This window comes from Brassica rapa, chromosome A06 (assembly GCF_000309985.2).
Source record: "Brassica rapa cultivar Chiifu-401-42 chromosome A06, CAAS_Brap_v3.01, whole genome shotgun sequence".
Taxonomy (NCBI): Eukaryota; Viridiplantae; Streptophyta; class Magnoliopsida; order Brassicales; family Brassicaceae; genus Brassica; species Brassica rapa.
Genome location: NC_024800.2, coordinates 5,974,758 through 5,986,800, shown reverse-complemented (window position 1 = coordinate 5,986,800; position 12,043 = coordinate 5,974,758). Strand labels below are relative to the sequence as shown.

Below are 12,043 nucleotides of genomic sequence, written 5' to 3'. Positions count from 1 at the left end.
TTTAGTTTTTATGATATTATATGAATGAAATTAAATGTTATAAAAAAGTATTTAGTTGATTATGTACGGAGAGAGAGGAAAGGATGGTTCCGGTATGATAAACGTTTATTTGAAAAGCCGGGTTTTGTGGAGACAGTTCATACAGTTTGGGAGCGCACTGGTACTATTGAGCTTTGGAATGAGAAACTGGCTTACTGTAGGGGGGAAATAGTCTGTTGGAAAAGGAGAAACCGTACTAACTCTTCAGTGATGATCCAAGAAATCAGGGATAAAATTGACAATGCTCTTCGAAACAGCTCTATATCCACTGAGCAGGTCAATGAATTCCGGCGAGATTTAAATAGAGCTTATTATGAGGAAGAGGAGTATTGGAGACTAAAGAGTCGGAATAGATGGCTAAACCTGGGTGATCGTAATTCCAGATTTTATCATGGATTAACAAAGGCTAAAAGGAAACATAGTACTATTAAAGGTATGTATGATCAGAATGGTATTCTTCATACAAAGGATGAAGCTATTGCTCACATAGCTGAAGATTACTTCAAAAATATGTTCTCCTCTTCGAATGTCATGATTGGTAATGATGTAATCCCACATATAAGGCGAAAAGTAACTCCGGAAATGAATCAAAGGTTGCTAGCTGTGGTATCAGAGGATGAGATTAAACGGGCAATGGATTTGATTGGTTCTGAACGAGCTCCGGGATCAGATGGTTTTACAGCTTCTTTTTACCACCAGTTTTGGGATGTGATGGGTCCAGAAGTATGCTGTATGGTAAAGCGTTTCTTTGAAACTGGAGTTATGGAGCCACGGATTAACCATACTAATATTTGTCTGATACTGAAGTTCCCGGGTGCATCTGATATGTGTAATTTTCGACCTATCAGTCTTTGTACAGTTGCGTATAAATTGATCTCTAAGATCATGTGTCTGAGACTTCAGCATTGTTTGAATGATATAATATCAGAATCTCAAGCTGCATTTGTTCCTGGAAGGCAAATATCTGATAATATTTTGGTAGCTCATGAATTGATCTCCGCGTTATCCTCGAAACAGGATTGCTCTCAGCAGTACATGGCGGTTAAAACTGATATAAGTAAGGCTTATGATCGAGTTGAATGGTCATTCCTTAAAGCTACTATGCTTCAGCTTGGTTTTGACCCTCAGTGGATAGAGCTGACTATGGAATGTGTGCAGACAGTTTCCTACTCAGTATTAATTAATGGTCTTCCGTATGGTAATTTTAGACCATCACGAGGCTTAAGACAGGGGGATGCGATGTCTCCTTATTTGTTCCTTTTATGTGTGGAGGTCCTAAGTCAGATGCTGGATAGAGCACAAGATTTGTGTAGGTTTCAAGGTATGCGATTGACTAGAAGATGCCCAAGGGTTTCGCATTTATTTTTGCGGATGACTCACTCTTTTTTGTCCGTGCAACTAAAGAAGATGTTGAGTGTCTAGCGTCTTTGTTTGCTCAGTATGAACAGATATCTGGTCAAAAGGTTAATTATGGAAAGTCTTCCATAATTTTTGGAAAATCGATTCCTGAAGAAGCACGATCACAGTTTCATCAAATTTTAAAAATTCATACGTTGGGTGGTGGTGGTAAATATTTGGGTCTCCCAGAGCAATTCAGTAGAAGTAAAGTATCGGATTTCCAAGGTGTTGTATCAATAGTCAAGAATCAAATATCTCCCTGGTATAACCAGTTTCTGTTGTCGGCTGGGAAGGAGGTTCTGATAAAGTCAGTTCTCCAGGCCAAACCTGTCTATCCAATGAGCTGTTTCTTGTTACCAAAATCTGTTTGTGATGATATTAATTCACAACTCTCAGGTTTTTGGTGGGGTCGAAATGATGGAAAACGCAAATTCTCATGGATCTCTTGGCAGAGATTATGCTTACCAAAGAATGAAGGAGGGATGGGTTTCTGTGATCTTCATGGTTTTAATGTTGCATTACTTGCAAAACAAGCCTGGAAGATTGAACAAAATCCTACGTCTTTACTGTCTAGAATCTACAAAGGAAGATACTACAACTCGTCGACATTCTTACAGTCGACAAGTTTAACAAGTTCATCTTATGGATGGAAATCTATCCAAGTGGGGAAAGATCTACTCAAGAAAGGTTTGGTAATGCAGATAGGGAATGGTCAGAATACTAATGTCTGGAATGATCAGTGGTTACAAACTAGTCTGCCAAGAAAGCTTATATCTCCTTGTTTATACCCAAATATGAAGGTTTCTGAGCTAATAAATCAATCATCTGCCAGTTGGAACGAAGCTATATTGGAGGAACTCTTTGTTCCTGAAGATATCATCGAGATCAAAAAAATCAGACTGTCAAGATTCAATCAATGTGATAGGTATGTTTGGCCTTTTACCTCTGATTGTAAATATTCTGTCAAGTCTGGCTACTGGACGAATACACATGTGTTCTCTGAAGATGATCCTATAGAGCCACCTCCTGGCTCGTTTCAGTTAAAGAATCAAATATGGGATTTGGAAATTCTCCCTAAAATTCAACATTTCTTTTGGAAGGCTGTGACTGGAGCTCTGGCTACCTTCGCTCAGTTGTGTTCTCGTGGTATAAATATAAATCCAATTTGTCAGCGTTGTGGTCTGGAGGAAGAAACTATTAACCATGTTCTCTTCTTATGTCCGCATGCATTAGCGACCTGGAGATGTTCTGGCTTACCATTAAATGGAATTCAATCTCATGATTTGGAACGGAACATCGCAGAATTGTTCTTTTTGCTTCACAGAAGAGATACTCCTAGTGCAGTCAGTAAACTTACATTTTGGTTACTTTGGTATATCTGGAAGTCAAGAAATGAGTTTTTGTTGGCGCAAAGAAACGTGCATCCTATGGAAGATGTGAAACGTGCTGTAGAAGGGAATGTCGAATGGAATAGTAATTTTGTGTCAGCTAAAGCAAATGGTGGGAGGCAGGTACGAAATTCAAAATGGGAACCTCCTCTGTTGGGTTGGCTAAAATGTAATTTCGATAGCAGTTTCCGAAAGGAGACTATGACTGCTGGAATAGGATGGATAGTGCGAGATGAAAATGGTCATTTTTTGAAAGCGGGCATGGTTATCCAAGAGAATGTTACGTCCCCTCTTCAGGCTGAGGCTCTTGCGTTTTTATATGCTTTACAGCAGGTTTGGATTAATGGATGGCGAAGGGTATGGTTTGAGGGAGATAGTTCCGAGCTTGCTAGAATCATTAATACGATGGAACAAGATCATGTTTCCTTGGGAAACATACTTTATGATATTCGACATTGGATGTCAAAGTTAACATGGTGCTCGCTGGAAAGTGTGCATAGGGAGCATAATATGGCTGCTGACGTTTTATCTAAAAACATAATGCGACTTAATGTGTCTGTAGTTGTTCTTAATTCACCACCTTGTTGGTTGGTTAACTATTTGTATTGGCCTTATACAGTTTAAACTTCAGTAATAAAATCTAGTTGATTAAAAAAAAAATTTTCTGTAAAAAAAAAACAAAATAAAAGTAATTAGTCAAACAACGAAAAAGAATAAAAAATAAAAAAAAAATATAAAAGGTGCCGAATCCAATCTTTCCTTTAATTTAGCTCCTTATCTTCCTTCTTCGAAGTTTCTTCTCTGTGCGTCAAAAGATTTTCTCTCAGAGGTTTTCTCGGGAAAGAAGTCATTAACATCTGATAAGATCCAAGAGAGAGAGAGATCTAAACCGCTTGGTCTCCGATGGGAACGCTTCAGTCATTCCGAAGAGCTTACGGAGCCCTAAAGGACACCACTAAAGTCGGCCTCGTCCGCGTCAACAGCGATTACGCCGTATCCACTCCTCTCACTCCTCCTTCGATTCTCGATTCAAATCTCTCATAGATTCGATTCTTTTTTTGCAGGATATAGAAGTGGCCATAGTCAAAGCCACTAACCACGTCGAGTGTCCTCCCAAGGATCGCCATCTCACGAGTTTGTGATTCCTTCTTTTTTTTTTTTCATTTAACTATTTTTATTTTTTACTTTTCCAGATCTGATTTATCTTCTGTTACCAGAGATCTTCATCGCCACGTCAGCAACTCGGCCTCGAGCAGATGTTGCTTACTGCATTCACACTCTCTCCCGGCGAGTGCACAAAACCAGAAACTGGACGGTATCGAAGAATCAACCTTATGATAATCTCACCGTTTAAATAATCAGATCGGTTACTGCTTTGTTTAGGTTTCTCAGATCTTTATATTTTGAATTACTCGTGATCCTTCACACAGGTTGCGTTAAAAGCATTGCTTGTTTTGCACCGGCTTGTAAGGGAAGGCGATCCCACGTTTAGAGAAGAGTTATTGAACTTTTCTAGAAAAGGACGTTTCTTGCAGCTTTCTAATTTCAAGGATGACTCATCCACCGCGGGTGAGTTCTTACTGTTACCTACAGCCATGGGTCTCCTAGAAGCAAATGAGATTCTTTTTAATGTTTCTGCAGAGAGAGTTATTTTGCTTTTTGCGTGTTACAGCATGGGATTGTTCTGTTTGGGTACGCGCTTATGCTTTGTTTCTCGAGGAACGGCTTCAATGCTTCAGAGTTTTGAAATATGATATCGAGGCTGAACGTCTTCCAAAAGTTTCCCCGGGGCAGGAGGAGAAGGTACCAACTTTTTTTGGTTTTTGTGGCCTCATGTACTTTAATGGTATTCTGTTTTGGGAATTTGATTGCCAGGGGTATAGCAAAACAAGGGATTTAGATGGTGAACAACTCTTGGAACAGTTGCCGGCTTTACAGCAGCTTCTGCATCGGCTCATGGGTTGTAAGGTGCTTCTTTGATGTCTTTTCTAGAGTCGTTCTTTAAAGTTTATTTTATTGTGAAATTGTATTGGAGCAGCTTTCTTTGACGAATGAACTGAGTTTTGCTATTTTGAGTTTTTTTTTCAGCCAGAAGGTGCTGCAAAGCACAATCATATCATACAGTATGCACTCGCTTTGGTATGTTAAACTAAGCCCGGCCACATAACTTCTATGTCGAGTATCTCATGTTATATCCGGAAAGAACAGGTTGAGTTAAGTTTTGAAATCTTTTAAAATTTCTATCTGCAGGTATTGAAGGAGAGCTTTAAAGTGTATTGTGCCATCAACGAAGGTATTATCAATCTAGTAGAAAAGGTAGGCTCAGTTTTTTTCTTCTCCATCAGAAGTTACTCGCTCTCTTCACGTGGTCTTTGCTTTTTCCCTGTCTCATATATATGCATATATTGCAGTTCTTTGAAATGCCAAGACATGATGCCATCAAGGCCCTTGATATATACAAGCGCGCGGGTTCGCAGGTAACTTTGTTGAGTTTTTTTCTTTCTCTATTGGGTCCATTTAGATTTCACTTAACGAGAGCTTGTCTATCTATGCAGGCTGGCAACCTTTCTCATTTCTACGAAGTATGCAAGGGATTAGAAATTGCTAGGAATTTCCAGTTTCCTATTTTAAGAGAGGTATCGGATAAGAACTTTTTTTGTTACATTTCAATATTTAAGGGCAGGGACAATATTATTACGGTATAACTGTGTTTTTGTTTTCTCAAGCCTCCACAATCTTTCCTTGCAACTATGGAGGAGTATATGAGAGACGCACCTCAAATGGTTGACGTCTCAGATGGGCCACTGGTATTGTCTATATTTTCATGTTTATGGTCCTACTGAAACCATTACTTTTCTCTTGTAACTTATTTTCTAAAATCTCTGTCAACATACAGCTTCTGACGTATAGGCCGGATGATGAACTTTCTGATGAACCTGCGCATGAAGAACATGAACCATCATTGCCTTCAGATAGTACTGTTATTCCCTCTGAGGAGACCCAACCTCCTGCTTCAGCAGAAACTCCACAGAATTTAATTGATACAGATGATCTACTGGTGATGTCTTATGATCTAGATTTTAGATCTTTTATGTCCTTGTCATTCTCCTGTCTCTGATTCTCTCCGTGTTGCGCAGGGTTTAAACAACGATGCACCTGATCCATTAGAAATCCTGGATCAAAATGCGCTTGCTTTGGCGTTAGTTTCTACTGATGGTCAGCTTCTTAAACTACACACTGGAGCGCTAAGTTCGCCTTTTGTTGTTTATCTTTCGCATTTCTGATTCAGTTTCTGTTTCCAGTTGAGTCTTCGTTCTTTGATTTGGGTCAAGTAAGAGACTCGGATCCGTCAGGATGGGAGCTTGCCTTGGTTACAACACCTAGCAGTGATATATCCGCAACCACAGAGAGGCAATTGGTAAGATAATATTCCTACGTTAACATGCATCATTAGTTGCCATTATCCTGTTTGGGGCTGGTATATTGAATTTGTGGCTTCTTAGTTATAACCGTTTTTGTCGAATGCTAGGCGGGTGGCTTAGACACGCTCACCCTGAACAGCCTATATGACGATGTAACCTACAGAGCAGCCCAACAGCCTGCTTACGGGGCGCCAGCTCCAAATCCGTTTGAGGTTCAAGACCCGTTTGGATTTTCCAACAGCGTTTCGGCCCCTTCAGCCGAAAGCAACCCATTCGGCCCCTACCAGCCAGCCTATCAGCAACAACAGCAGCAAGAGCTTCAGGTTGCACCAGGCGCTGCAAATCCTTTTGGTGACTTTGAAGAATATCCGGTAGTTGCACTTCCAGAACCGCAAAAGACCATCGGTTTTGGGCAATTTCCAGTTGTTTCAGAACCACAGATGACCACCGGTTTCGGGGGAAATCCAGTATTCGCTGTTTCAGAACCACAAGTGACCACCGGTTTTGGGGAATTTCCAGTAGCAACGGTTTCAGAACCGCAGATGATGACATCCGGTTTAGGGGAACTTCCAGTAGCGGCGGTTTCAGAACCACAAATGACCACCGGTTTTGGGGAATTTCCAGTAGTCAGCGTTTCAGAACCACAAATGACCACCGGTTTTGGAGAATTTCCAGTATTCGCTGTTTCAGAACCGCAAAAGACATCTGATTTTGGGGATTTCTCAGTAGCTGCGGTTTCAGAACCGCAGATGATGACATCCGGTTTTGGCGAATTTTCAGCATTCGCTGTTTCAGAACCGCAAAAGACATCTGGTTTTGGGGATTTCCCAGTAGCTGGGGTTTCAGAACCGCAAATGATGACATCCGGTTTTGGGGAATTTCCAGCATTCGCGGTTTCAGAACCGCAAAAGACATCCGGTCCAGTAGTCCCAGTTTCAGAAGAGCAAAAGAACTCCGGTTTGGGGGAATTCTCAGTAATCACGGCTTCAGAGCCGCAAAAGACCACTGGTTTCGGGGAATTTCCAGCTAATGCAGCAGGTGCTCATCAGCAATATAACAGCAGCAACCCTTTTGGTGGCATGTGATCGCAGCTTAAGGTAAATGCTTCGTTTGTCACAAGTTTGCGAGTTATTTGTAAAGAAAGACTCCGAGAAACACACATAATTGTAAAACTGTCTCTCTTTGGTTGGGGTGAGCAAAGAAAGAAATAAGGTATCTGTTATGCATTTAAACAAATACAATCACTCCTAGTTCGCAAGCATTGCTTTGTTTTGAATGCGATTTACAAGCTTTGCAAAAATCCTACGCTTGGTGTAAACTGTTAGAGAGCATCATTAGTACCCCTCACTTTCTGAATAAATGTCCAACGACATTTTTCACACAGACTTTTTTCACTGATTAAAAAAATTGTTGAAATATATGTAAATTGTTAATAGTTACATCTTTTTGACTAATATTATTTGAGATAAATAAAATTATTTATAAATTTAATGTATTTTGCAATTAATTTTCAGCTGAAATTGTAAAATGACACTTTTTGTTTAACAAAAAAAAATGTTAGACTAACAATTATTATGAAACAGAGTGAGTATTTAACGTATAGAATTATAATATTATTTCTTTTTGTAATCAAAGATTTCAACTAAAAGTATAGTAAACTAGCAGGGGAAAGGAACGTTTTAGACTTGGTTTTGAATATAATTAAACTTTGCTTAATGCAACACAAAACTCGGAGTTCCAACGCAGTAAACTCTAAGCACACTGATCACTATACTATTAAAAGGGAAATATTTTTTAAAAATCTACTTATAAAAGGTTGTTGGACCCTTTTAATTTTATTTTTTTGTATTCCTTATATATTATATGTTATCCCTATTTAATCTCACTTTGTTATCAGCAAAATAAATATTATTAATTGGGTTTTGGGCGTTTAACTTAAAAAGGATAATTTAACTCATACAACCCATTCAGAAAAGAAAATTATAAATCCAATTAACTTTTGTTACAGAAAAAAAAATTAACCAAATTAACTTTAGATCCATTTTTTTTACAAAATCCCAAATTATGAAGACCATTTTATACATAAATACATATAAATGTAACATTATTTAAATTGTATGGATTTCTAATAATAAAATATCTGTCGCAAACTGATTTTTTTTTTAAAAAAATTGATAATAGTTTGATAGAAAATTAAAAAAGAAAAAAAAAATACTTGCTTCAATATTTTGGTAGATTGATAATTAATATATTTATAAATAAACTTAACAATATTTGTTAAAAGAAATTTCTTATACAAGTCAAATGTATATTTATATATCAAAAATTTATAAAACAAAAAACAAATTATATTTTTCTCAGTGGGTTAATAACGGTCTTTTTAATTTTCAGATACTTTTACTATATTCATTTTATTATATTCTATCCCATTATATATGAGTTACTAGATCTTACGGTTCGACCACAAGTCTGATTTGGATATGAAAACTCAATGAAAACATTGTACCGGTCTAAAATAATAATAATATAACAACTTTTAAATATTTTAGATATCTAATAATTAATATAAATTCATTTAATATTTGAGTTTACGGTCACCAAAAAAATATCCGCGCTTTTAAAACGCGGGTCAAAATCTAGTACTTTATTATACAAAGTATTATAAATTCATATTAAGGCCTATAGTGCTAGGCTCCACTATTGGCGTATGTGTTGACTATAGCAAGCGCATTACTCGTGAACCTCTTTACGTCGGCGACTTTCTCGCAAACGGCGGTCTTCGTTTCTCCGTCTTCCATCTCCTCCGTTATCCCATCAGTACACGTCTCCTCGTCCGTCAACGCTGCACTCATCCACGTCTGCACGTTACTCATCTGAAACCTAAACGTCGGAGCTCCGGGACGACGGTGGTTCATCTCCCGGAGTTGACGGAGCGAGCCACGCATCTTCTCCATGGCGTCTCCCACGTTTGAAACGCAGTCGTGGACGGCGGCGGAAGCCGAGGCGCGTGAGAGTTTTGAGAGATAAGACGCCGTGTGTTTTGCGCGGGAAAGGGAAACGCCGACGGAGACCCTAGCTAGCCTCGCCGGGTTATATTGTACGGAGGAGGCGTAGCCAGCTAACGACGTGAAACACACGTCTGGGTAGAGCGTTGCGTTGCAGCTCGTACGGATGAAATCTAGGTCGTTAGTTGTTGTTGGTCCAGGAGGGAAGCGGACCGCTGAGATTGTTCGGAAGATGAAGAGTAAGGTGGCGAAGTGAAAAAAGGCTGACGTATAAAGCTGCCTTGCCATCTTTAAGACTTGTTTATGTTTTAAGGTTTTTGGTAGTTTACGAGAAAGATTGGAGGGTTTATGTAGGCATTGAGGAATGGAGATATCTGACATGTGTGCCCTTACAATGTTCATTGTAATCACATTATTGCCACTAATCATTTTGTCTGGTGCATTTTATTCATGGCTGGTGTGTAAAAGAAGGCTTGATAGTTTTCAACTCTTAGCCGTACCTCTAAAGAAACCCCCATACGTTTAGGTTTTAGAAAAATTATGGGTGTCTTTTTCAAAAACAAAAAATAATGGATGTGCACGTGAGTGAGATTTTGGATGGACATAACCAGTTGCAATTCGACCACGATAGAATCGAACGGTGAAGAATAAGATGATGGGATTCACCAAATTACGGAATGGACTATGTGGAGATTCGCCTACCCGCAATGTTTCTGCCCATATAAAAAAGTTGTCCAAGAAGAAAATGTACGCACGCGTAATTATTAAACATTTCTAAACTTTTTTTCAGAATGCTCCAACCAGTGTGGGATTAAGATACAATCATATAGGAGATCAAACTATTAGGAAAATTTCTTATTTACTTTGTAGTCTCAAGAGACTATCATCGATTTGATAATAGAAACTAATATAGTTCATATAAGCTGTTGGAATTATACACAAAAATCTATCGCTTTTAAGTTAGTGCGAAATTAAGATATATCATATATATATATATATATATGTGTGTGTGTGTGTGTGTGTGTGTGTGTGAGTGAAAAAACATGTTATGCCACCATCGTTTTAGTAAGTGAAAAATCTATCGCTTCTCACCATGTTGCTTAAGAGTAGAGTCCACTTAGAATGCCACCTCCGGAAAAATGAGTGTGTATAGCATGTAGATGTAGTGGGGAGGTAGCCGACATTACATATAGTATATTATAAAAGATCTGATTGGTAGTATTGTTTGAGGTAGGCTTACTTTTTGTGTAAATATTCAATAAGATGATGCAAAAAGTTTTTTAAAAAAGAAGATATTTTAAAGTCTGTGGTAGTACACAATTTTGATGTATATATTTCCAATATAGTGTCAATTGTTGGTCTTCTAGAGAAATCTATTATGTTGCTGACTTGAATGGAACTTGTCCAACGACAATAAGAAGATTGTAATGTATCAGAAATAGGGAAGACTTTAGCAAACGCTACTACACTAGGCAAGAATGTGGTATTATGAAAACATCCCTGAAAACAACAACAACACAACTCTAAGGCCCATTGCCACCAACCCTTTAGTTTTTATCATAACTAATTAACTATCATTGAAAGCCCGAAAGATGATTACTATGATGTTGTTAATCATTTTATGCTTCCTTGGCCATGTACAGCATGGATTAGCATTATGTCATTCCTCCACCTTCTACAAGTGATCCACCTTCCAGTATGTGAAGGAAATGATTTCGATATATATAATATGTTTCTTTTCATTTTTCGTGAGCAATTTATTTCTCCAGAACAAGAAATCAAAGTGATTTTCCTCTTTTTTTCCCAATAGTTCGACGGCCTTAGACCGTTGGGATATTTCGAATAAACTAGCATACAAATAAGATATACTAGTGCTAAAAACTTTTTTCAAGAGATCTTCCAAACTGTTGGTTCCTTGCTTTGGATGGTCTTCCCCTGGTGTGAAAGCAGTTGGTTCCAAAGTTTTAGAATTCTGATGATCCCAAGTATTACATCCCCATCATTGCATTTAAAAGACTGAAAAGTAATTAATTTATACCATCCCCATAGGGGTGTTCAATCCGGATATCGGTTCGATTTTTTCAGTTTTTGGTATTTCGGTTAGTAAAATATAACTACCATTCTAAATCCATATTTACTTCGGTTCGGTTCGGTTTATATACCGTCGGTTTTTGGTTTATTCGGTTTTATACCAAAAACATAATTATTTAGTTTGAGATCATATAAAATAAATTTTAGAGTCATATTGTCAACACAGTTATTTATTAAAAATATATTGCATGTTCAAATAAATGAACAAAAACGTAAAAATGCTTCTACCATCAAATAAAATCATCAAATCTATAATTAAAATCAGAGCCTGAAATTTTGAAAATAAAAATATGAAACAAAACAGAAACATGAAAGAAAAGTTTTTCCACTCTTTCATATTTAGTGTTCATTAAAGTCATGCTTTTTCGATTGAACATGAAACTCTGTTTGTTTATAGATAAGAAAAAAGTTGTGAAAAATTTTCATTAATTATTTTCCATCAAATTTACCATCTTCATATTAATTTAGTGAATACTAAAATAAAACAAAAAGGTAAAAAAAAGACTTAGAAAATAAGATGTATGAATTACGATGTATTGTTATTTAATTATAGTTTAAGTGTTTTACAAATTATATAAAGTTCTTTATTACTATAACATGATGGTAATACTTATTAACACAAATTTAACTTATATAACAAATAAATTTTCATGTATTGTTATAAAATAGATACATATTTACATGTTTCTACTTTTAATCG

The 12,043-nt window shown here is 37.3% G+C and overlaps 2 protein-coding genes across 3 annotated transcripts; one reads left to right on the top strand and one right to left on the bottom strand.

Moving 5' to 3' along the window:
- Window positions 1-3,546: 3,546 nt before the first annotated feature.
- Window positions 3,547-7,532, top strand: LOC103872283 (putative clathrin assembly protein At1g14910). Of its 2 annotated transcripts, XM_009150629.3 has the most exons (15): window positions 3,555-3,818; window positions 3,890-3,959; window positions 4,043-4,140; window positions 4,256-4,394; window positions 4,498-4,628; window positions 4,701-4,793; window positions 4,914-4,964; window positions 5,076-5,141; window positions 5,237-5,302; window positions 5,381-5,461; window positions 5,552-5,632; window positions 5,722-5,883; window positions 5,963-6,041; window positions 6,128-6,243; window positions 6,355-7,532. In XM_009150629.3, exons 1-15 carry the CDS (start codon window positions 3,729-3,731, stop codon window positions 7,330-7,332), a joined length of 2,301 nt encoding a protein of 766 aa, XP_009148877.1. In that variant the 5' UTR covers window positions 3,555-3,728; the 3' UTR covers window positions 7,333-7,532. The 2 variants fall into 2 exon arrangements, with proteins under 2 accessions (XP_033129907.1, XP_009148877.1); XM_033274016.1 differs by having other exon boundaries at window positions 3,547-3,818; window positions 4,498-4,793.
- Window positions 7,533-7,913: 381 nt separating this feature from the next.
- Window positions 7,914-9,757, bottom strand: LOC103872282 (21 kDa protein). The gene is made up of 2 exons (XM_009150628.3): window positions 8,888-9,757; window positions 7,914-8,015 (listed from the first exon to the last, which is right to left on the bottom strand). Exon 1 carries the CDS (start codon window positions 9,679-9,681, stop codon window positions 8,935-8,937), a length of 747 nt encoding a protein of 248 aa, XP_009148876.2. The 5' UTR covers window positions 9,682-9,757; the 3' UTR covers window positions 7,914-8,015; window positions 8,888-8,934.
- Between the last annotated feature and the right edge of the window lie 2,286 nt (window positions 9,758-12,043).